Source organism: Lytechinus variegatus, chromosome 4 (assembly GCF_018143015.1).
Source record: "Lytechinus variegatus isolate NC3 chromosome 4, Lvar_3.0, whole genome shotgun sequence".
Taxonomy (NCBI): domain Eukaryota; kingdom Metazoa; phylum Echinodermata; class Echinoidea; order Temnopleuroida; family Toxopneustidae; genus Lytechinus; species Lytechinus variegatus.
This window is the reverse complement of record NC_054743.1, coordinates 61,426,187-61,451,173: the sequence shown is the minus strand read 5'-3', so window position 1 is coordinate 61,451,173 and position 24,987 is coordinate 61,426,187. Positions and strand designations below refer to the sequence as shown.

General features: G+C 37.1%; 1 protein-coding gene across 1 annotated transcript in view; it reads left to right on the top strand.

Annotated features, from left to right (window-relative positions):
* Positions 1-672: 672 nt before the first annotated feature.
* LOC121413139 (calcium-activated chloride channel regulator 1-like) overlaps positions 673-24,987 on the top strand; it is a 29,746-nt gene continuing 5,431 nt past the window's right edge. Inside the window, exons 1-4 of the mRNA XM_041605902.1 lie at positions 673-958; positions 11,422-11,723; positions 15,598-15,828; positions 21,859-22,152. Coding sequence (XP_041461836.1) covers positions 673-958; positions 11,422-11,723; positions 15,598-15,828; positions 21,859-22,152 — 1,113 coding nt within the window. The remainder of the gene's footprint in view (positions 959-11,421; positions 11,724-15,597; positions 15,829-21,858; positions 22,153-24,987) is intronic.

Here is a 24,987-nt window from a genome sequence, read left to right as displayed (position 1 = left end):
CATCCTTTTAATCCCTGTTTCCATATCTACCAAAAATGTAGAAGAACAACCCAATTTAGATTTCCTTTACTAGGTGAAGTAGAAATATATTTTGATCTTGAAGAGTATATTTTGTGAAAAAATAACCAACGTGAGAAACTCTATAATCATCATCCCAGGTGCTCTTTCATTTACAAGAATATGTTAGACGTATGATTTAAAGAAAATTTGCGAAAGAATCCGATTCGTTATTATTTTTGTTCATTTATTATGAAATAAACGTGCTTTATGAAGTTCTTTGGAATAAAAAAGGAAGAAGAAGAAAGTTAACTCTTCGTTCACTTCCTTACCCCCTCCTTCTCCCAGACTATGTTTAAAAGTGAATTAAAAATACATTTTGATTTAGAAAGGTGCATTTTTGTGAAAAATGTTAACCAACGTGGGAAAGTCCATAAGAAAAGGCGGCTAGTTTGGCGTCACTGGGGCTTTTTCTTCCAGAAGGATATAATTGGAAGAAAATTATACAAAAACATGCATACATGTATATAAGAAATTGATCCTTTAATTTTCTTTTTTTTGTTAATTTATTATGAAGTAGAAGTTTTTTTTATGTTCTCTGGAATAAAAACGAAAGAACAGGAAGAAAATGGTTCACTCTTCGTTCACTTCTTTAACCCCCCCTTCGGCCAGACTATGTTTACATCAGCATCTCAGCGTCTCTACAATGCAAGTAGGAATAGCGTCTACTGGAAACACATCAAGATCCTTGTCCCGAACACCTGGTCTAACCTGAGCCGGTTCGAACATTCCAGGACGGAATCGTTTCATTCAGCTAACATCATCGTGCACCACTTCCGAGATGATGAGCCGTACGTTGAAAACCTAGAAGGATGCGGAAAGGGAGCTCTGAGCCTGATGCATTTGACGCCGGAATATATTCTGAATGAACAATATAGAGAAGATGAATTCGGAGATACAGGTAATTGTCACATTTTTAGTATCACATCCATGTACCGATATAACATGCTTAAGTAAATAGCACGATTATAATTGATCCGACCCTATTTTTCTCATTTTCTCATTTAACCCTCGAGCAAAAACTCATAGTAATCTGGATCACGGACCCATAACCAGGGCCCAATTTACCTGTGATATGTATGGTTTTCGGTTTTTGCCATATTGATGATAGACAAGACCAATATGGGGAGAATTTGAGTTCAAGAAGCATTTTGGGGTAAAAGTTGGGAACCGGTCAATTTCACCTAATTTGAATGTGCTGAATCTGATAAGACCGGTTCCCAAGCCAAATTTTTATGTTTTTACCACCTAATTTGCATAAACAAAATGGCTGCCAAATTGACTATTTATAATCTTATTTCTACGATATTCTTTTATAATATTCGCTTTCACCGATATGGATACTGCAAAATCCTGCATACATAACAATGTACCATTCAGAAAAATTTGTTGTTTTCTGTTTGCTGCTAATTAATTATGCAAATTTATGCATATTTTGCAAAAATGTGCTATAATTTGATAATTACACCTCAGTCATTGAAGATTCTTTGCCAAACGATACTGAATACAGAAGAGGAAATGATAAAAATAGGGGGCTAAACACAGATTAGCTCCATGGTAAAAACATGGGAAAAACAAGGTTTCCAGCTGCCCAGTCACTGCCCAATGCAGAACAAATTTTCACACTGCGTTCTGTGGTTGAAAAGTGCTAGGGATGCCTGATGAAGGTAAACCAGCATGGAGACAGTTTTCAGAAGTGCAGTCTAGAGGTTATCTGGTCATGGATGATATTTTCCTCATGTAAGACAGTGTCTGATCTCAGCAATTCTGTGAAGCTGGTAATATGCAGATTGGCAGAGATTGGCGGAGATTTATTATTTATAAATAATAAATCTCCGTAATATATCACATTGCATTGTATCTACCATTGTTATTAGTAGGCCTATATTTTGTATTTTATATATTGGTTTAGATCCTGATGAAGGGCATGTGCCCGAAAGCTTGATGAAGACGGGTATTGACCTTGCTACGGCCCTCTCCATACTACTGATTTCAAATATATATATATATATATATATATATATATATATATATATATATATATATATATAAATTATATATACATGTATGTGTAATGAGATTCTGTTGGTCGGGGAACATAACTACTCCAAAGGATATTAAATGCGACTGATTGACTATCAGGAGTTGAGATTTACAGTACTGTCATAATTCAAATTTAATAATCCATCATCTAAAACTGTAAATACGAATGAATTGATTGATATCATAGTTCAAAAAACATTTTATATCAAAAATTTAAGCAATTGATAGTGACATTCACTTGAATACAGATAGGTTCATGAAATTCGTTGGATCACCACCAGTGTGCTTTAAAAATGAAGGCCCTGCAGGAATTTACATTTGTATGCAGATGTGATTGTGGGAGTCGGTGCATCTGTTAATGCCCATGGATATATACGAATACAAACATGTAAAAATCATTGAAACTTATTATTTTCTGCCATTGATAATCAATACTTTGACAGATCCCATGACAAAACATGCACGAAACAAAAGGTACAAAATACAAAGAAATATATAAAAAAAAACAATAAAAAAACTCTAATATTCACTGTGGTATTATATTCTAAGGTCCGTATAATTATTCATAATGATGCAAATACTATTTGTACCAAAAATATAAACATTTGAGCTTAAATTATCAAATTAAAGCATAATGATCCAAAATATGCATAAATCTGCATAATTAATTAGCCGGAAACAAATATAACAATTTTTCCCGAAAGGTATACGTATGTATGCAGGATTTTGCAGTATTCATGTCTGTGAAAGCGAATATAAGAAAAGAACATTGTCGAAATGATATTCTGAATTATCAATTTTGCAGCCATTTTGTTTATGCAAATTAGGTGGTCAAAACATGAGAAATTAGCTTGGGAACCGATCCTATCATATTAAGCATATTTGAATTGTGTGAAATAGTCCGGTTCCCAACTTTTACCCCAAAATGCTTCTTAAATTTTATACAGGCCTCTTTTTCCAGAATGGCTCTAGTCTATGAGGAGAAACCTGTATTTTGCTTGGTCATTTATGGTGCACAGCACATATCATAATGCACCAATGATGAAAGGTTGGACCCATTGGCCCGCGTATTCTGAATTCAGGTTTAACTTAGACCATGGTCTAACTCTGTGCTAAAATAATTATGGGAAGCCAAATGTGTCACAATTTTTATTAACTTGATTCTTATGTTTATTGGGCTCTTTCCTGATTCATCAATTGTAAAGACAATCGTCTAATTATACTTCCTACACACTTAAGAATGATTTGAGAGCCAAATGAGGTGAAAGATTATATCTCTACTGTTTGTGATTTATGTAACAATCGGTTATCGATACTTAAAACACAACTTTAAACCGGAGTTTAAGTTAAACCCGATGTCAGAATACGGGCCACAGTCTCACAATCTTTATTTGTAGCAAAATATTCTGATATGACATAATTATACCAAGACCGCTTTGAGACTAAATTTGAAATTGCAAAACCAAATTAAAGTACATGTTTTAAAACAATGACACTATGGCAATCATTATACACACTGGCGGATCCAGGGGAGGGGGAAGGGGCGCTCATCCTTCTCGTGCCCCACCTTTTGAGAGCCACAATCAAAGCTTGTAATGTAACTATGCCATTTTTACCCACGTGAGCCCCCTCCTGAAAGTGAGGTCCTATTTTGGCTTGTCAATTTCTGCAGACGAAATGACCGAAAGTTTTGATGAAAACTTTTTTCCTTTTGCTTGTCAACTTTTCAGCGGGAAAATGTCCCCATCCCATATGGGAAAATCCTGGATCCACGTATATTATCACAACAGTGTCAGAAATAACCATTGATAGCAAAAAAAAATAAAATAAATAAATAGACCAATTGTTGATAACCCAAATCATAACATTATTATGAATAATAGTTTAAAAGAAGTCAACTGTGAAGTTCCTGGGTATTTTACTTGACGAATGTCTTACATGGAACCCCCAGTTTGAAAACCTTAAAGTTAATGTATCACATACACTTGGCACTATGTCTGAGCTTAAATTCTACCTTCCTTCTAAGGCAATGATTTTATTATATAACTCTTTTGTTGTCTTCATTGTTACATGGTACCACTTTGTTGCCAGGGGACATTGTTCCTCCAAACATAATATGTTGTTCAAACTACAAAAGAGAGCTGTAAGATTATTGTATACATGATCTCATTATCTAGCCCCATACCGACCTTATCTTAAATGGGCGTGCACTATTAAAAGTTGCTGATATACATTGTGAAGATAATTCAGATCGCATTTATCATGTTTAGATTGAAGAATATTGCCGCGCTAATTTGATTCAATGTTTACACGTAATTATCAAGTTCATCCATATAACCCAAGAAGCTCGGAAAACTAACATTAAATAAACTCCCATACACTCTAAAAAATGAAGCGTTAATTTAGCTCTTAAAGAGCGTGTATAGTGACTGCACTTCAGAGTACTGATTTGTCTAGTTCAAAGACTGCACTTCGGAGTGCTGATTTGTCTAGTTCAAATTTGAAGTAGACAAATCAGCACTCCGAAGTGCAGTCACTATACACGCTCTTTAAGAGCTAAATTAGCACTTCATTTTTTAGGGTGTACCACGTTAACATCTAAATCAATAAGACACAGGGTTGCCGCTGTCTGGCACTCACTTCCAAGTGAGATCAAACCATCTTAAATCTTATCGACATTTGATAGGATATTGCAAATTCAAAATTTGTCTAAATATTAGCCGGAAGAAAGGCAACATTGATTATGAAGGGGGGGGGGGGTGGAGATTAAGGATTTCTCTTGGGCAAGTTACATTATAATTGCGCTTTCTTTGTATGCTTTATTGTATGCTTTGTATACGTATTTCGCAATCGTATTCTGTAACCGGAAAAAAAACCTTTCAAGCTCCTTGCAGCTGTTTGGTTTTTCCCATATTTCTCTTACAACATAAGTTTTATAATTTCAAATTCATATGCATATTCACTGTATTATTGATTCAATTATTATGTGCTTATTCAATTATTATCTTTTTATTGTTTGAATGTACATATTTTGTATTGCTTTGATCGCGAGAAATTAAATCTATCAATCGATCGAAAACGTTGTCTGTAAATGATGTAAACACAAGTCCCAATTCTATAATTAGGGTAAGCACACAATCCTGAATTAAATGCTTGCATGCACATTTACTTTTAACATGACTCAGTGGGATTCATTGCGGATGATCATCTTTTTTCATTGTGGGACGCGGTTACACTTCGTAATTCCGAAGCTTCGTAATTCCGAAGGTTCTTTATTCCGAAGGTTCGTAATTCCGAAACACGTAAATTGCCTATACCTCGATGTTCGTTAATCCGAAAACGAAAAAGGGTTCGTTAATCCGAACATTTGTGGCGTAATTCCGACGATTCGTTATTCCGAAGGTTCGATAATCCGAAAACGAAATAAGGTTCGTTGTTCCGAAGGTTCGTTAATCCGAAAACGAAATAAGGTTCGTTGTTCCGAAGGTTCGTTAATCCGAAAACGAAAAAAGGTTCGTTATTCCGAAGGTTCGTTGATCCGAAAACGAAATAAGGTTCGTTTTTCCGAAGGTTCGTTAATCCGAAAACGAAATAAGGTTCGTTTTTCCGAAGGTTCGTTAATCCGAAAACGAAATAAGGTTCGTTTTTCCGAAGGTTCGTTAATCCGAAAACGAAATAAGGTTCGTTAATCCGAAAATAAAATAAGGTTCGTTAATCCGAAAATAAAATAAGGTTCGTTAATCCGAAAACAAAATAAGGTTCGTTAATCCGAAAATTTAAAACCGGGAAAGCAGAGGCAGAGGCAAGGGGAGGGGGGCGGGGGACACTGTTGCCGTTTAATTATCATATGAGGATGGGAAGGCAAGGGCGGCCAAACGAACGAAATGGGCACTTTGGTGATATTTTCACCTTAAGATTATCATCTGCTTGAAGTCATTGTGTGTTTGATAGTGATTAAGAAGAGAAAAACTTTTTTGAAGTGACTTCTTATTATGGCAAAATTTGTATATTTAGGCTTTATTTTTCGGGAGAGAGTATAATGAGCGAGCGGCTTGGTAAAACAAATTCAAAGGTGAAATTGTATAACGTTTTTTGTGGTCAATTATTAAAATGGCATTATTGCGAGGTGTTGCGAGCGTGAATCACAAGCTAAACTTTAGCTTATTTCAATAAAACATGAAAATTAGTTTTTAAAAATCCGAGCAGATTTCTGCTGTCATTAAAAAAGATGTGCATCTAACTAAAGAATTAACACGAGCGCAAAACGCGAGCTTAAACATACTGACCAGAAAAGAAACATGTTAAAAGAAAGCATTTAGTGACCTCTTTAGGATGAATATTTACCAATCGAATGAGAGTGCGAAGCGCAAGCTGAAATTTTTCAATATTCCAGCCTGAAAACTTAACTTAACTTGTATACTTTAAAAAGAGTATTTTATTTCGAAAAAAACATGAAAAACGGCATATTTATTTTTGAAAAAGGAACTTTCCCATTTTGGAAAATATTAATTCCCCTGTTTTTTATTCCATTTTTGATACCCCCTGCCTCCCTCCCGGTGGATCCAACTTTCGTCAAATAGAGGGGGGGGGGGCAATTTTTTTTAAACCATATTTTCCTTGATCGGCAGTTTAAAGTTGATTTTTGTTTGTTTCTTTGAAAGGGTAGTCCTAACAGTCAATAATTAGCTTTATCCTTATGAAATAAAGTAAATATGTAATAACATGATAAACCCTTTTTAAATAATGCGAGCGCGAGCTATATATTTTGGTTAATATGATGGGCAATATGTTTGTGATCTTCAAAGCGAGATGCCTATGTAACTAAAATTAGATAATAACTGCTAGCAAGAAGCGCGAAGAGAATTTTTAAATATATAAGCTCTGACCTGATCTAAAGGGGACATTTTAAGAACTTTTTGCAGTTAGCCATGAAGACGATGCGTGTTTTAGCCAAAGGCGGCGGAACGATTTTTTTTTTTTTTGGGGGGGGCAAAGCAAAAAAAAGGGGCCAATAGGGGCAATTTGGTGCAAACGGATATTTTCACCATTAGATTATCATCTGTGTAAAGAGGTTGTGTGTTTTGTAGTAACTAAATTGAGCACAATTTTTTAAGTGATCACTAAAGTTATATATTTACGTTTCATTTCTGCGAGCGTAGAGAGCAAGCGGTTTGGGGGAAAAAGTCAAATCTGAAGATGTAAAATTCACCTTTTTGGTCAATACTGTTAAAAGGGCATCCTTGTGAGATGTTGCGAGCGAATCACGTGCTCAAACTTTTGGAAATTTCATGTGGGCCTAGAATGATAATATTGATATTGATATCATTTACCCAGGGAAGCCACTTCAGTTCTGAAAACTATTCTCCCAGCTATTATTTTTTTTTACAAGAATGCTTAGAATGTCCAGTTTTCAGGTTGGAAAATCGGAAAAATTTGGCTCACGTTTCTCGCTCGCATCAAGTATTGTTTATTAAGGAACTCATTCTATTCCTGGTTACAAAAAAGAAGTATGAAATGTCCAGTTTTCAGGTTGGAATATCACAAATTTTAAGCTTGCGGTTCGCGCTCTCATTATTTAGTTCGTGAGATATATATTCTATTCATGAGTCACTAAATGCAGTCCTTAAAAGATTACTTTCTGAAGCCTGTTGCATAAAACTTTTTACCTGAGAAAATTCTGGTAAAAACTGAAAACTAAGGTTAGTCTGATTTCCGCCAAAAGTTTCATGCAACGGGCCCCAGGTCAGTATATAAACAAATTACAGCTCGCCCTCGCAATAATTCTTTAGAAAGAATCTTTCTCACGATTACAAAAAATGCTCCGAATGCTCACTTCACGTCTTGTTACATAGTTTCACTTGCGATTCGCGCTTTCAACATTTCACAAGGATCATTATTAGTATTATTTTTATTTTTATAACCAGCAGAAGCTGTTATTAAAATGACATCCCCTCCAATACAAATCCTATTATCTAGAGGTTGCTCGCACGCTTCCAACACACTTGATCCCCTGCATCTTTAATTAAACCATTTGCTTATACGCAGCAATTGCTCAGATAAAATCGAAATTAGCCTATGCTTGATCAGGGCGCCATTCTTAATGAAATACATGCTTTGGCCCCAACACACGCATGTATCATCGATCGTTATTACTATCATTGCATAATATCGTGTAATCTTGTAATGACAACATCGTTTTTGTTACCAAAATGAATTAATTTCATTTTCGGAAATACGAACCTTATTTAATTTTCGGATTAACGAACCTTATTTCGTTTTCGGATTAACGAACCTTATTTCGTTTTCGGATTAACGAACCTTCGGAATTACGAACCTTATTTCGTTTTCGGATTAACGAACCTTCGGAATTACGAACCTTATTTCGTTTTCGGATTAACGAACCTTCGGAATTACGAACCTTATTTTGTTTTCGGATTAACGAACCTTCGGAATTACGAACCTTATTTCGTTTTCGGATTGACGAACCTTCGGAATTATGAACCTTCGGAATTACGAACCTTCGGAAATACGAACCTTCGGAATAACCGAACCTTCGGAATTACGAAGCTTCGGAATTACGAATGTATGCGGTGGGACGCAACCTATGATCGCATGGCAAGACTGGAAAATTTAAATTTTCCCATAACCAAGGCACTGTATATTCCGTCCATTCCCGGTACTAACCCAAATAAATGTGGCTCCTGTCAGTAACAAATCGTTTTCCATAAGACATCAAATCGAGGACATTTACACACAATATGGTAAAAAAACACGAGGGCCCGTATTCTGAACACGGGTTTTAAGTTGTGGTTTAAATATGGATAGCCAATGGTTACATAAATCACTCGAACTGTAGAGATATCATATTGAAGATCATTTGGCTCTCAAATCATTCATAATGCCTTAATTGTCTAGGAAGTAAAAATAGATGACTGTCTTCACCATCGATGAATCAGGAAAGAGCACAGTAAACATAAGAAATATACAACTTAATATAAATTTTGACATTTTTGGCTTCCCATAATTTTAGCACAGAGTTAGACCATGGTCCGATTTAAACCTGACTTCAGAATACAGGTCATTATGGTCAGACTTCTAGATTCCTGCCCAGATAGCTAAATCATCTGGGGCCCAGTTGGTTTTCATCTGGCCTCTGGGCGCTAGATGGGTCCCCAGATTGTTTAACCCATATGGGACCCACATAGATCCCATGTGGCCCATATGGGATCCATTTAGCGTTTGCACCCGGGTTCCCAAATTGGTTCCACGTGGGTTGGCCATCTGGGTCCCACGTGAACCCCACTGTGGTTTTAAGATTTTGATTTCATCTGGCGCCAGATGGGCCGCAGGTGGGTTCAAGTATATGTTTTCATCCAGGTTCCATGTGGGTCCCACATGGTTTCAAGATCGTGAGTTTTTAATCTGGGAACCACATGGGCCCCATGTGGGTTCCCACATGGGATCTATGTACCGTTTTCACCTGGGTTCCCAAATGGGTTCCGCGTGGGTTTGAGATCTCGTTTTCAGCTGGGTCCCATCTGGGCCCCATGTGTGTTCAAGCATGGACCTACTGTACTAGGTCCATCGCTCAAGTATCTTGATCTCATTTAGAAATACCCATCTACAACTTAACTTCTGGGATACATAGGCACTTAAAAAGACCACGTGGGTCCTATCTGCATATTACTATCTTGATCCCGTTTAAAAATGCTTATCTGTAACCCAACCCAAATAATGTATGATTAGAACTAGTTTCTTTTCTTTTCCCTATTTCGTTTTTATAGTAATTATCCTTTGTATATATACATATATAGTTCTCTTCATCCATTTCTTTCACAAAATATTTAGATAAAAGAGTTGCCAAAGCTGTTGTACATGTATACCTTCAAACATTTGTATACTTTCTCCAATACGTGTACTGTATCAAAGCAATAGCTTTGATACAGCTGAGGCATGGCGGCTTGTCATTGTTCAAAACCCACCTTGGTATAGTGTCGAAAATCTGTCCATCTGACGGTCAATCGGATCGGGGTCGCCCTTACCACTTACCGTTTCTGTGGTCTAGTGTTTAAGGCACCGGCGTTCAAAGCTGGGGGCCTGGGTTCGATTCCCAGCAGGGACATTTTTCCGGCATCACCAATTTTTCCAAAGGGTAGATAGCTCTGGGGAACCTTTATTTAAGCTTCGCCTACCATTGTTCTCTTCATCCATTTCTTTTACAAAATATTTAAATAAAAGACTTGCCAAAGCTGTTGCACATGTAACTTCATACACACACACACACATATATATATAAGTATATATTTATATTGTCATTACAGTGTTAAATTCTGTATTTCATCCTTTTTATTCAATGCTTATATCTGGTATTCAGTATTCATTACATCATATATTTTGCAATATCATATATTCCGTTTCCAGGTTTTTGTGAAGGTTACATCAGTAATAACAGTAGTGATAATAACGATAATAATAATAAAAGAAATACAAAAAAAATAATAAGGCCTTGCCCCTCTAGTTGCCTCTTCATTCTTCATAAATTAAATGTATACGGTACTCCTTTTCTTCAAGCGTTTTCTAGATTTTATAATTGTATTATTTACAATTTTCCCATGTAATGTATGCACCTTGTTTGATTGTTTTTATGATGAATGGACTAAATGCTATAAAATCTATAAACCTAACTGGAATATACTGGCACAGATAAAACCTACCTGGGTCTCATATGCATATTACCATCCATCTACAGCTAATCGTTGGGATGAATTTTACGTTGAGATGACGGTGTATCATAATTTTCATACTCCTGAAGAAAATATAGTTTAGGAGATGGAAGATTTGCAATGTTCATCGTCACAAACCGCATAACAACGATTGCATTCACTTGTCTATATTCCCACAGTCGTGCGATCTGTTACGAACGCCAGTATTTGTCTTCCGTAACTTTTCACAATTTGGCATTTTTCTGGAACATTCATATGATCTGATACGAACTTATACGATATCAATACGATTACCCCACGATTCAGACCACAGTTTTATTCGTGGCGCGCATCGTGACAGTGGGAAGTAGGTATTAGTTCCAATTCGCTCCACAAACCGTGGTCTTAATCGTGGAGTAATCGTAGGAATCGTGTCAGATCTTTCAGATCTTAAAGCCAGTCGTGACAATCGTTGTGATGGTAGAGAAAGTTTAGGACGGCTCATATTATTTCCCGATCAGCTACGAAAGGCCACTCTTAACGTAATCTCGACAGTGGGAAGGAGGGATCAGGACTCATTAGTTTTCTTATCCTTTCCACCTCCACTTTGTCAATATAGGCAATGTCCTAGTCCGAAGTTGGGGTTACTACCGATGGGGATTGTTTAAGGAAAACTACGACGGGAAAGGAGTCGGCACTGCTCCTACCTACGAATCAGGTTTCACGAACGGAGATCTCAATAACGACATTCCGTCGATAGAAGGTACCCGCTGCTCTCTCGAGATCAAAGGAAGTTTGTCACCTAGTGGTTGTACGACAAAACCGAACAAGAAGGATTGCCACTTCATTCCTGATACAGAATTTGAACAGACAGCGAAAACATCTCTGCTCTTTGCGACAAGAAAGGATCACGTACCATCTGTAAGTAAAAGGCATATTCAAGGGCAACTCCAGGATGATGTGGAGGGACATGGAGAGAGAGAGGGGGGGGGGGTACATTTGACCCATTCTCTCAATTCAATTACAAGGGTCATAAACAATAAGTCTACCTCATGGGCGGAAATCCCAAGGGGGACAGGGGGACGCGTCCCCCTACCAAAAATAGTAGGGGGCACAATATCAATGTCCCCCTTCTATTTTTGGTATTTTATGATGGAGAAAAATACATCATTCACCACGGTCATAATCGGAATAATACATGTATTTAGGATTAAGAGACCTTACATTTTTTATGACCCCCCTTTTTGGCTTGTCAAATTTTCCGACCCCTGCTCCCGCGCCCATGGTCTTCCTGACGGTTGATTTTTTTTTTCTTTTCCTTTTTTCTTCTCTCTTTTATCCTATTTCTATTTCAATAATTGAAAAATCACACCCTGTTGGAAAGAACACAGAGTCACACAGTGTGTTCACGGGGTGGACTATGTGAAAATATTATTCACACTGTTAAAAAGATAATATTAAACGGCGTGAAGATAACTTCACACAGTGGATAATGCACCTCGACAGTGTGACTGTTCACAGTGTGCAGTCAGTGTGCAGGTCCCTATGCTAATGAGCAAATAGGCGAGATTCATCAAAGTCCTCTCGTGGCTAAATCCTCCTCCTTGCAAATTCTCGCGATTCGTGAGATTTTCTTAAAAAATTTAACCCCTTTATCTTTAAGTAAAATTAATCATTATGGTATGAAAAGAAAAGTAAATGTTACTCTGTTATATTAGTAATATCTTTTGAATAAAATATGTTGACAAGTATGTGAATTTAAGGCCTGAAAAGATGCCTCAATACTCGATTTTCTATCCTATTATCTCTTGCAAATTGTGCAAAACTTTTTATTTTGAGCCTAAATACTATTTATATCATGAAGCTGAAAGTCTGTTCCTTCTCTCAATATGTGGCACATTTTAATCTGGTCAAGATCACACCTTTTCCATCAAGAAACAAGACGAAGTTTCTGAAATTTCTTAGTAGCATGAAATGCAGAGATCTGATTGGCTGAATAAGGCTTCATAGTAACAGGCGCGGGTACTTTAAGGACAAATATAAAGAATAGAACATAACATTTTAATAAACGGAACATGTTTCGAGGTGTCACACCTCATCCTCAGCCTGAAAATTATTAACAGAGTCATTGGTATTTATACAGTTAGGATGTGAAGTAAAAATTTCAAGAATGTAGTTACACAGGATAACAAGGTGTGAATTCAATGTTAAATGGAATGAAGTACATTTTTTACAAGTCTATGGAGTCATCAGATAGGGGTGGGTTAAATTAAATGGATAACATTATTTGGTGATTGTACACCTGTTGGTTTAGTTGAGGTTGTTTCCATTTGATGAAGAGCCCTTCTTTTATTTTTAGTTGAAAATCTGTTTGAGCAGTATCGAGAATTTTGAAACAGTGGGTATTGCATTCTAACAAGCTTTGGGGTGACGATTGCAAGTGTCTCCAGACATGGGAGTTCTTGTCCTTCCCCAGGTGTTCCTGTACTCGTGTCTTATAATGACGCTTGGTTTGACCAATATAGCGAGCTTTTCATCTCGCACATGTAAATTGATATATGACACGAGCACGAAGCTCCTGGGGAATGGAGTCTTTCACAGAAAGTAAAGAACTGAGCTTGAAAGATGAGAAAGAAAGGGTAATATGAAAATCTTGGAAATATTGTTTAACCATAATGTTGATTCTCTTTTCAAGTTCCTATGATGCTTTACCAATATATGGTAACTTGAAAAATCTTGTAGTCTTTTTCTCGTGACCATTGTTTGGGTTTTGGATGTTTTGAAGGTATTGGTTAAATGATCTTTCGATCAACAAACCTGGGTACATGTTTCTGTTCAACACCTTCTTCAAATTTTCGAAACAAGTATCAAAGAGATGAGAGTGACTGCAAATTTTGTAAGCCCTATCTATCAGTGTTCTAATCAATCCGGTTTTGTATTTGTAACAAGTAAAGCTGAGAAAAATTTGTATACAACCCAGTGTAATTCTTCTTATGAAAGACTGAAGTAGTATAAACATCAGTGCTATTGTCGATTAAAATATCTAAAAAGGGCAACTGTCCATGTTTTTCCTTTTCAACAGTGAAATTTATATTGGGATGCCTGGAGTTCAAATAGTCATGAAAGGTTTGAACCTCATCTTCATTGTTAAAAATACAAAACACATCGTCTACATATCTGCGATAGAATGGAACATTGGGTCCTTCAAACTGTTCCAACCATTTCTTTTCATGATGACCCATAGATAGGTTTGCCAGTGTTGGGGCAAGAGGAGAGCCCATAGCAACTCCATAAACCTGGTCATACATTTCACCTTTGAATAGGAAATGGGTCTGTTTGGTAGCATATTTGAACAATTCAATCAGTTCATCTTTACTAAAACATACATCGTTGTTATACTTCAGAATAGTATCAGCAGCAAGTTCAATAGTCTCGTCTAAAGGAATATTTGTGAATAAACTCAGTGACATCAAATGACACTAAAAACTTTCCTTGTAGGTTCTTAGTTTTAAGCTCCTCTATAAAAAAAAATGAATCTTGTTTACAGAATTCATCAGGTTTATGAGGTGTGATGAGTGATCCCAAATACTTAGCCAAATTATAATTGTACGTCTCAATAGATGATACTATAGGCCGAAAAGGTGGTACATCATTGTTATTGTTGATTTTATGTGTTTTCGGTAGCCCGTATATTCTTGCTGGTTTTGAACCTCCTGGGTATATAATATTGTAAGTGGAACCTTGTTCCGTTTATTAAAATGTTATGTTCTATTCTTTATATTTGTCTTCAATTTAGTATCATGTCGTTCTTTTGGAAGTACTTTGAGGAGATTACCAATTGGGGAGTATAACCTGGACAGGCCTAAGGAATGGAATGTTGATGGGTGTGTGGTCTCTTTGACCAATCAGAGTGCAGAATTCTCGTTTGAAAGCTGCTAAATGTACTAGGCATAAAAGTGTGCTCTCAACCGAGTAAACAAATTTTTCGTGTACATCCATTATTAAAGCTTAGATCTTCAGTTAATCTACCATCATCTAAACCCTAAAAATAACAACTTTTATGAAGTGAAAATATTGATTTTGTAGCATGTTTTTGATCAAACGTTTCACTCACATAACAAATTACAGGAATAATTATTATTATTTTTCTTTGCAATGATACCAGAATTATAGAATTTTATATCGATTTAGAGCAGCAATGACCGAATAAGAATAGGTGTAATTTGGGGCGCACCTAGCTCATTAAAGATGCAAAACCTCTCTAGTCATGAATATCATTTGGATGAAAGAAGCTACACTTTTGAGGACCTGTCTACTGACTGGTGTGTTCATTTGGTCGACTATGTGAATATGTGATTCACACCGTTGAAATGCTCAAATTGGATCGGTTTCCACGCTGTGAACAAACTGTGGCACATACTGCGGGACACCGTGTTCTTTTATGTAAGACATGAAGGAACGCTACTATTCGTACCAATTTTTCCACCCAAGGCATGTATTCCAAACAATCTTACAAGAATTTCAAACCATTGGATGTTGCGCTATCTTTATGAAACCATTGTGATATTGATATTTATTGAAATATATTATAAGTCAAATCAATTAAAAATTGCTCCTTGATATGGTCTTGACATAAAATACACTGCCAAGAGATTTTCAGCTTGTGATTTAAGGTTTATTACCTCTTTGCAAATTGAGAAGCCATGTTTAAAATTTTCCAAAAGTGCATTCTTAAAATTGTGTGACGACATCGGCAGTTCCAATTTGTTGATTTCAACTATATTTCGTATTTCAGATAAGTGAATTCTGCGATGATGGCTCCCACAACATAAAGGCACCAAACCTTATGAACATCCATTGCGGCAAAAGCGCATGGAAGGTTATGACCGAAGACACTACGGACTTCCAGCATGTCCAGGGTGATGTAGAAAGGCACTCCGACATCACTCCTGTGTTTGAGGTCCTTGCACTTTCGTCTGTCAGGAGTGTAGTCCTTGTCCTTGACGTCAGTTCGAGTATGAGCAAAGTAAGTCTCGAGAGGTTCATTTTTACCTCTCATTCCATCTTCTCATTTTCATCTTCTCATTTTCATATCCCATGAACCCTCCTATCTTACCAATTCATCCTGGAATGATGATTGACATATTATGGTGTTATGGTATAAAATGTGTTATGTGTAATAAATAATCAATTACAAGTACGTTATAAATATTACATCATTTTAGTATTCTGATAAGAATACATCTAATTTCAATGTACAATCGCTGCTATGTTCTTCCTTCTTTAAAAAATCCTTTCTCTTATTATTTTTTATTCATTTTGCTCATGCAGGAATGCAAATTCGAAAGAATGATCCAATCTTGCAAAACGTACATAAGTACGATTCCAAAAGGCAGCAAGCTTGGAATCGTTACCTTTTCTACGAAGGCTGAAATTAGAGCACATCTTACGGATGTTACAGATATCGCTTCGCGTGAAGGACTCATGAATGCTTTGCCGACACATGCAGATTACGATACTTGCATTGCATGCGGGATACTATCAGCAATCGAGGTAAAACACGTAATTTTCCTAGCAAAATACATACCCTTTTTTCATTATTTTTGCGTTTTTTGACACCCTTATCACGTTACGTACGTAACGTGCCCTATAGTGAAAAGGACATCCTTTTTACGTGTTTATTTTGGTCGCGCATGGTATCCACTCGTCAATGTAAGTGCCCCCCCCCCCCCCGGGGGCGTATCCGACAGTTCGTGTTGGGCCCTGGTGTTGAATCAACATCTGGGGAGCGTTTCATCAATATTTTCATCCGACAAGTTATCAGATCTGACATCTTTCCATTATTTTGATTGGCTGAGAGGCACTGTTCCTATGGTAACTGTCGGATAAAACGTCCGACAAGTCCTTTCATGAAACGCGCCCCAGGTGTTGCCGATTTACATGTAATTTCCCCATTCACCAACACCTACTCCCAGGGATTGGGAAAATCGTGATTTCAAGTTCGGTGTTGGTGATTTGGAGCCCACGAACAGGCGGCAACCAGGATAAAGCATTCCCGTTTATAAAAATGATTTTTTTTTTACAGATGAGTGCAAGTCATTAGCGTCTTATGCATTTTAATGGACAACAATATTTACTCTTTCGGATTCTTGAAGCAATTTTAGCATTTGCAATCTTTTCGATGATATTTTAATGTAATTTCACCCCGATCCCGCTTTCGTCGTCGAGAATTTCTCACGTAAAGATGAGATGATCAGCAGTGAAGGGCAGAGGCGTGACTTTTTTAGTAATATTTTATTCTATTCTCTCATAAAACAAAATTGAACATAGTAAAATATAACATTCATTACAAAGTTTGATTTGAACTTACAAATATTATGGTTACATTTGACAATTCTTAACAAAAATGAATTCAAACAATGTCATAAATAAATTCTAAATCAATTCAATTTGTTGTAAAAGTGTCTGATGTACATTCTATTCTCTTACATTTTTATATATACATAATACATATGTTAATTGAAGAAAAAAAAAGTATAGCCTAAAATCAAATTATTCACCATTTCTCACAAAGAAAACTCTGTAAAGAAACCTGTAAGTTTATTAAAATAATATGGGATTTATGAGAGAAGATTTACTATTGATAATCTTCGGACCTTCCCGCACACTCACATCCCACCCCCATCACACTCAAAACAGATTCACGCACAAACACCCCCTGCCCACACACCCTTACACACACACACCCTCACACACACATACCTCCACCAGATCAAATGCATTTCATCTGTCCGCATAAGTGTTAAGGCAGCTGTCATGAAAATAAGTGCATATCATGCATTTATTTAAAAAAAACAAATGGATTCGGAGTGCCTCGTCATCATGAAGTGTGAAAATTGTCCCACTTCCTCAGGTGACCGGATAATTTTCCACGTGCCTCTGCTATTCTTTTTTCCTCCTTTTCATTTTCCAATATCTTTTTCCTTATCCCTTGAGGGGTTGGGGGTCTTCTTTTAGCCTTACTAACTTAAAAAAAAACAACAACAAGTGCACACCAATAATGCATATAGCATTTCCGTTTATTTGAAAGCAGGATAAAAGAGCATTGTAGATTAAATGCCTTGCACACGGGCATAGGTGCCGCGGCCGGTGATCGAACTCCTGACTTTCCATGAATAGCCAGGCGCCTTAGACCACTCGGCCACGGCACCACACACTAACTTTTTTTAAACACCTTTTTTTTCTAAAACAACTAACTAACGTAATAGGCTATCGATAACGCGATCGGTATCGTCCTTCTGAATCCAGCTCGGTGTTGGAGGTCGATTCAGCAGTCTTTTTACGCACACCAACACTGAACTTGAAATCACCCATTAATTTTTATAACGTTCGAGTTTATAAATACAGTATGTGTACAAAATACTTCTCGAAAATCGGACTCTGTTTTACGTAATGCACATCAAATGAATTTTCCAATGAACACTGAAGACAGAATAGTAGCGAGATTTCTCAAAGAGTGGGTATATGTGATTGTGGTAGGGCATGACTGCATGAGCATAATCTTTTTGTTTTCCATTTTACAAGGAAGCAATCAATGCAAAATAGATAATGTTAATTATATACTCCCCTGAAAACATTAGGCCGACACTCTCGAAAAAGAGTGTTGTGTGTAAGGCCTGAAAGCCAATTGCTTTATGGCCTAATAGGCCGATTCCAGACCAATGGCCCAAGGCCAACATGACCCATTAGGCGTACTTTCGACTTCCAAGGCAAATGAATAAACGTTCAAAGCCAAGTTAGGTCAACTGTCCCAGAGGTCGGCCTGGAGGCCAAACATGTCAAAGTTGGCTCTGTATAAGAACCAAAAAGTGTACTTGAGCTCAAAGACGATAATGTTAATTAAACGCTCCCCTGAAAACGCTTGCCCTGAAGGAAAAACCAGTTCCACTGGACCAGTTAGACCAGTATAATTTTAACTGGTAACTCTGGAAATCGGAACATCGGTTTACTGGTCTAACTGGTCATACTGGTCCAGTTAAAAATTAAACTGGTCTTGAAATACTGGAATTTTATACTGGTCTTGTTTCTGGTCTCAGTGGTCTTCATACTGGTCGTCATACTGGTCTCACTGGTCTTCATACTGGTCTAACTGGTTCTCAAACTGGTCGAACTGGTCCTCGTACTGCTCTTACTGGATCAGTTTATTACATGCATTTGGTTTGTTATATACCATGGCCAGTGAAATGTGATGGAAAAGATGGTTAGTAAATTAATCTTTCTGCTGTTATTGTGAATGTAATGTATGAAACTACACATTTTCATTGTGAATTATTTCACACAATTATTTTGAAGGTTTTCAAACAACAATGAGTGCTATTATAAATCCTGATTTTTCTTTGAAAAACAGGAAATATGCAAACGAGGTAAACCACGTGATCAGCATCATCAGAATTACTGGTATTACTGGTCTTGACCAGTTTAATTTCAAACAATGAATTACTTTAGACCAGTTGACTACATATCAGAGGAATACATCTTGCTTTGGTCTTAATCATAATTAGAGGAAATAATTATTTTAATTACAATATCAATAATTGATAATTATGATAATATTATTAATAATAATTACAATATCAACAATAATAACAGTAATAAGAATGATTACAAGAATGATCATAATGATAATAATTGTGATAATCATAAGAGCAATGATGATAACAATGATAACGATAATAACTTTCTCTGAATTGTAAGATTCATTTTTCATATTTTGTTAAATGATCTGACTTGAAAGTCATTATTTATTGGACCAGTAACCAGAATGCAATTGTCTGAATTGATCTCCAGTTCATTTTTACTGGTCCAGTTAAAAATCAACTGGTCCAGTAAACATATACTGGAAACCAGTAAAAATCTGCTGAAAACCATTTATTGGACCAGTAACACCAGTTTAATGAAAAACGATCTAACTGGTATTACTAATTGCTTCAACTGGAATGCAATTATTGGAACTGGTCTCCAGTTGATTTTTACTGGTCCAGTTAAAAATCAACTGACCCAGTAAAAATATACTGGAAAACAGTAAAAAAATTACTGGTCTAACTGGGTTTTCCTTCCGGCTGGTTTTGATATTTATACAAATCCTATTAGATGGCATTAGATGGCGTAAATTATGTGACTGTCGAAGTCGCTTATTGTTCGTATAATCATAATGTTGTATATACAGCGCGTCCAAAAAAAAACTATACACTTTTGAAATGGCTGCCAAATAAAAAATGTAGTACTTTGGTGGAAAAGACTTATAGATATAGAGAGCCAATAAAGTCAACTTTCAAATGACACCAAAAAGTTGGAAAACTATTTATGCTTGAGCGAGCACTGCCCACTGAGACAAAGGGTATGAAAATTAGGATGGGCTGGAATTAGCCTTCCAATTTCTCTCAGTTTTTTGTTTGTTTGGTACTTGCAAATTTGAGGGTTATTTGTTGAATTAAAGATCAGATTTGATCATTTTTTTGGTGAAAATTTAATGCGTTATTGAGATTTAATGCATGAGTGTTCATGAATTGCAATTTTTAATGCAGCATTTTGTCTTTATCATGTGGATCTCAACAATGTGTTCCTGACAGTCAGGAGAAGAGGGGGTAATATGACTTAGGTAGGTGAAGTACGTTGATGGGATAAAGGTCAACAGAACATTTAGCAACCCCTCCCTCCATCTCTACCCCCCACTTTTCTCTTCCAGAGAGACTAAGCTTGGCTAGGCTGGAATTAGCCTTACAGTTTTTTTTATAGGTTAGTCCTTTGGAACTTACATAGCTAAGGGTGTTATGCTAAATTAATGAGTGAGATTAGCTTTGGTTTCTTAGGCAAATTTCCTGAGATACTAAATTAAAATGTAATTCATGAGTGAACAGGAAGTCATTTTAGTGTAGCATATTCATCTTGTGGACACCAAAAGTGTGTTCGTGAGAGTCAGAGTAATGTGATGGTACCTGTTACATGCAAGAGGGCGAGATATGCCAAGACTTGTTTATTAAAAGGGCATTCCTCTTCTTTTTGTCCTTTAACAAATTAAAAGTGATATGTACCCTCCCCTCTCCACCTCCGTTTCGCAGCCCCCCCCCCTCTCTCTCTGTCTCACTTCCTGGATTTTAGCCTATTCAAAACTTACCTGCCAAGTGACTGGTGGCTGATGGTTAGTTTTTTTTTATTGAATGATAACCAAGAAATTGACTGATTAAGATGATTTTTATGAAATAATTTATTGAAAAAAAACCCTGAATACCTGATTGATCACATTGCACATTTAATGAGTTGATTTACTGATAAATTGATTAAATGATTGATAGGAAAAAGTTGATGCCCCAATTCAGAATTAATCATTAAATCAACATTCTACTCTGGACTCCACGCGTAATAGCCATCAGTCTCTCAACAGGAGGGGAGGGTGGAAAAGAGGGAGGGGGCTGGGGCTGAATGTTCTGTTGACCCTTATTCCATTAACCTACTTCTCCCACTTAAGTCTTATCTCACCCCTATTCTCCCGACTCCCATGAACACATTGCTGAGATTCACATGATAAAGTTGAAATGCTGCCCAAAAAAAGAGATTCAAATGATAAAGTTGAAATGCTGCCCAAAAAGTATAATTTGTGTTCACTCATGTATTAAAGTACAATTTGATAATTTCTCAAATTTGCTTAAGAAACAATAACTGGTCACGGTTGATCATTAATTTATCACAACGCCCTTAACTCTGCGAGTTTGAAAGGGGATGCCTCTCAAAAACTGACATAAATTGGAAGGCTAATTCCAGCCCACCCTAATTTTCATACCCTTTGTTTCAGTGGGCAGTGCGCGCTCAAGCATGAATAATTTTCCAACTTTTTGGTGTCATTTGAAAGTTGACTTTGTTGGCTTTCAATATATGTAAGTGTTTTTTCCCCAAGTGCTACATTTCTTATTTGGCAGCCATTTCAAAAGTGTATAGTTTTTTTTGGACGCACTGTATATCGTCCCCGCGATGATTTCTGGGCATTTCAATTATCTTGCAGGTATTGGGGCCATACGCACGGGGTGGGACTATCGTACTTCTCAGTGATGGCATAGAGACTGAGTCTCCAAAAATCAAAGACACACTTGACAACATTACAGAGGCAGGAGTCATTATTGACACCATCACTATAAGCAACTATGCTGACCAGCAGATGGAGGATCTATCAACAAACACTTACGGCACATCAGGGTTCTGCACCGATAAATGTACTGGTAATAATTGCTTAACGCCACAATTCCTGGGTACCATAACAGATAGACCTGACGTAGGAACGGGCGCAATGCCTGTACTGGTAAGCCGATTATTAAACTTATTAAGTTAGAAATTGACACCCTTTTTAAAACTTGAGATGGAAAGAAGTGCAGAATTACCATTTGTTTTGGAGTCATTGAAAAACATCGATGTCATGAATGCATGTATTAGACACTGCAGAGTCAGACATTCCTGTTAGCACTAACCGCTATTCAAAATTATCCTATTTTTTCAGTGCGCACATGAACTAGCGGATATATAGTGCTAGCAATTGCCTATGGCGATCAGTAACATGCCCTTTATATAAACGCTATCACCACTTACTTGCAATCGCGTTCGAACTGGCGAACAAAGTCGTTTAGACGTTATCACAACTTGTAATATGAGGTTTTACGCTCTTTCATCAGAGGTTTTGTGACACATGATAAGCCATGGACTTGGTGACGTAACGTTTCATCGTATCGGGTGAAAAAATTACACACGAGGTACTTTTGAAACAGTTTCAACACACCCGAGGGTACGTGTTTGGACCTTTTCCAAGAAAAGAACTGTGGGTAATAATTCTAATGTCCAAGTATGAAATATTAACGTGGATACTTGCTATTTGATAAACCACTTTTATCTAAAAACCTCGACTGGTCATTATGACAAACTAACCGCGGTTAGGTGCGCGTATTACTATATAAACAATGCACTTGAGCGCGTGCATGCATGATGCAGGGCCCATAATTATGATACAACTCGCAAGAATGTTCTGTAATCTGATTGGTCCGAATTGGATCACATGATATTCAGCGAATTGCACTATTGCATCGATCCAAAATGCACTATCCTATGGAAGCTTAAAAGTGCCACCGAGATGTTGAGATAATTATCTCGGGAAGTCGACATCTTGATAGCAAAAGATAAGATGACGAGATCCTGGATCTCATCATGTCGACATCTTTTAGAAGAGATGATGAGATGACAAGATCCTGGATCTCATCATGTCAACATCTTTTAGAAGAGATGATGAGATGACAAGATCCCGGATCTCATCATGTCAACATCTTTTAGAAGAGATGTTGAGATGACAAGATCCCGGATCTCATCATATTGACATCTTTTAGAAGAGATGATGAGATGACAAGATCCTGGATCTCATCATGTTGACATCTTTTGGAAGAGATGATGAGATGACAAGATCCCGGATCTCATCATGTTGACATCTTGTAGAAGAGATGATGAGATGACAAGATCCTGGATCTCATCATGTTGACATCTTGTAGAAGAGATGATGAGATGACAAGATCCTGGATCTCATCATGTCAACATCTTAAGGAGAGATGTTGAGATGACAAGATCATCTCATCATCTATTTATGGAAGCTTAAAAGTGCCACCGAGATGTTGAGATAATTATCTCATCATGTTGACATCTTGTAGAAGAGATGATGAGATGACAAGATCCCGGATCTCATCATGTTGACATCTTGTAGAAGAGATGATGAGATGACAAGATCCCGGATCTCATCATGTCGACATCTTGTAGAAGAGATGATGAGATGACAAGTTCCCGGATCTCATCATGTCAACATCTTGTAGAAGAGATGATGAGATGAAGAGATCCCGGATCTCATCATGTCAACATCTTTTAGAAGAGATGATGAGATGACAAGATCCCGGATCTCATCATGTCGACATCTTGTAGAAGAGATGATGAGATGACAAGTTCCCGGATCTCATCATGTCAACATCTTGTAGAAGAGATGATGAGATGAAGAGATCCCGGATCTCATCATGTCAACATCTTTTAGAAGAGATGATGAGATGACAAGATCCCGGATCTCATCATGTCAACATCTTTTAGAAGAGATGATGAGATGACAAGATCTTGGATCTCGTCATGTCTACATCTTTAAGAAGAGATGTTGAGATGACAAGATCCCGGGATCTCGTCATGTCGTCATCTTTTAGTAGAGATGATGAGATGACAAGATCTCGGATCTCGTCATGTCGACATCTTGTAGAAGAGATGATTAGATGACATGATCATGGATCAAAGATCTTGTCATCTGACCATTTCTTCTAAAAGATGTCGACATGACGAGATTCGAGATCTTGTCATCTCATCATCTCTACTAAAAGATGACGACATGACGAGATCCCGGAATCTTGTCATCTCAACATCTCTTCTAAAAGATGTCAACATGATGAGATCCGGGATCTTGTCATCTCATCATCTCTTCTACAAGATGTCAACATGATGAGATCCAGGATCTTGTCATCTCATCATCTCTTCTAAACAATGTCAACATGATGAGATCCGAGATCTTGTCATCTCATCATCTCTTCTAAAAGATGTTGACATGATGAGATCCGGGATCTTGTCATCTCAACATCTCTTCTAAAAGATGTCAACATGATGAGATCCGGGATCTTGTCATCTCATCATCTCTTCCAAAAGATGTTGACATGATGAGATCCGGGATCTTGTCTTCTCATCATCTCTTCTACAAGATGTCAACATGATGAGATCCAGGATCTTGTCATCTCATCATCTCTTCTAAACGATGTCAACATGATGAGATCCGAGATCTTGTCATCTCATCATCTCTTCTAAAAGATGTTGACATGATGAGATCCGGGATCTTGTCATCTCAACATCTCTTCTAAAAGATGTCAACATGATGAGATCCGGGATCTTGTCATCTCATCATCTCTTCCAAAAGATGTTGACATGATGAGATCCGGGATCTTGTCCTCTCATCATCTCTTCTACAAGATGTCAACATGATGAGATCCGTATGGAAGCTTAAAAGTGCCACCGAGATGTTGAGATAATTATCTTGGGAAGTCGACATCTTGATAGCAATAGATAAGATGACGAGATCCTG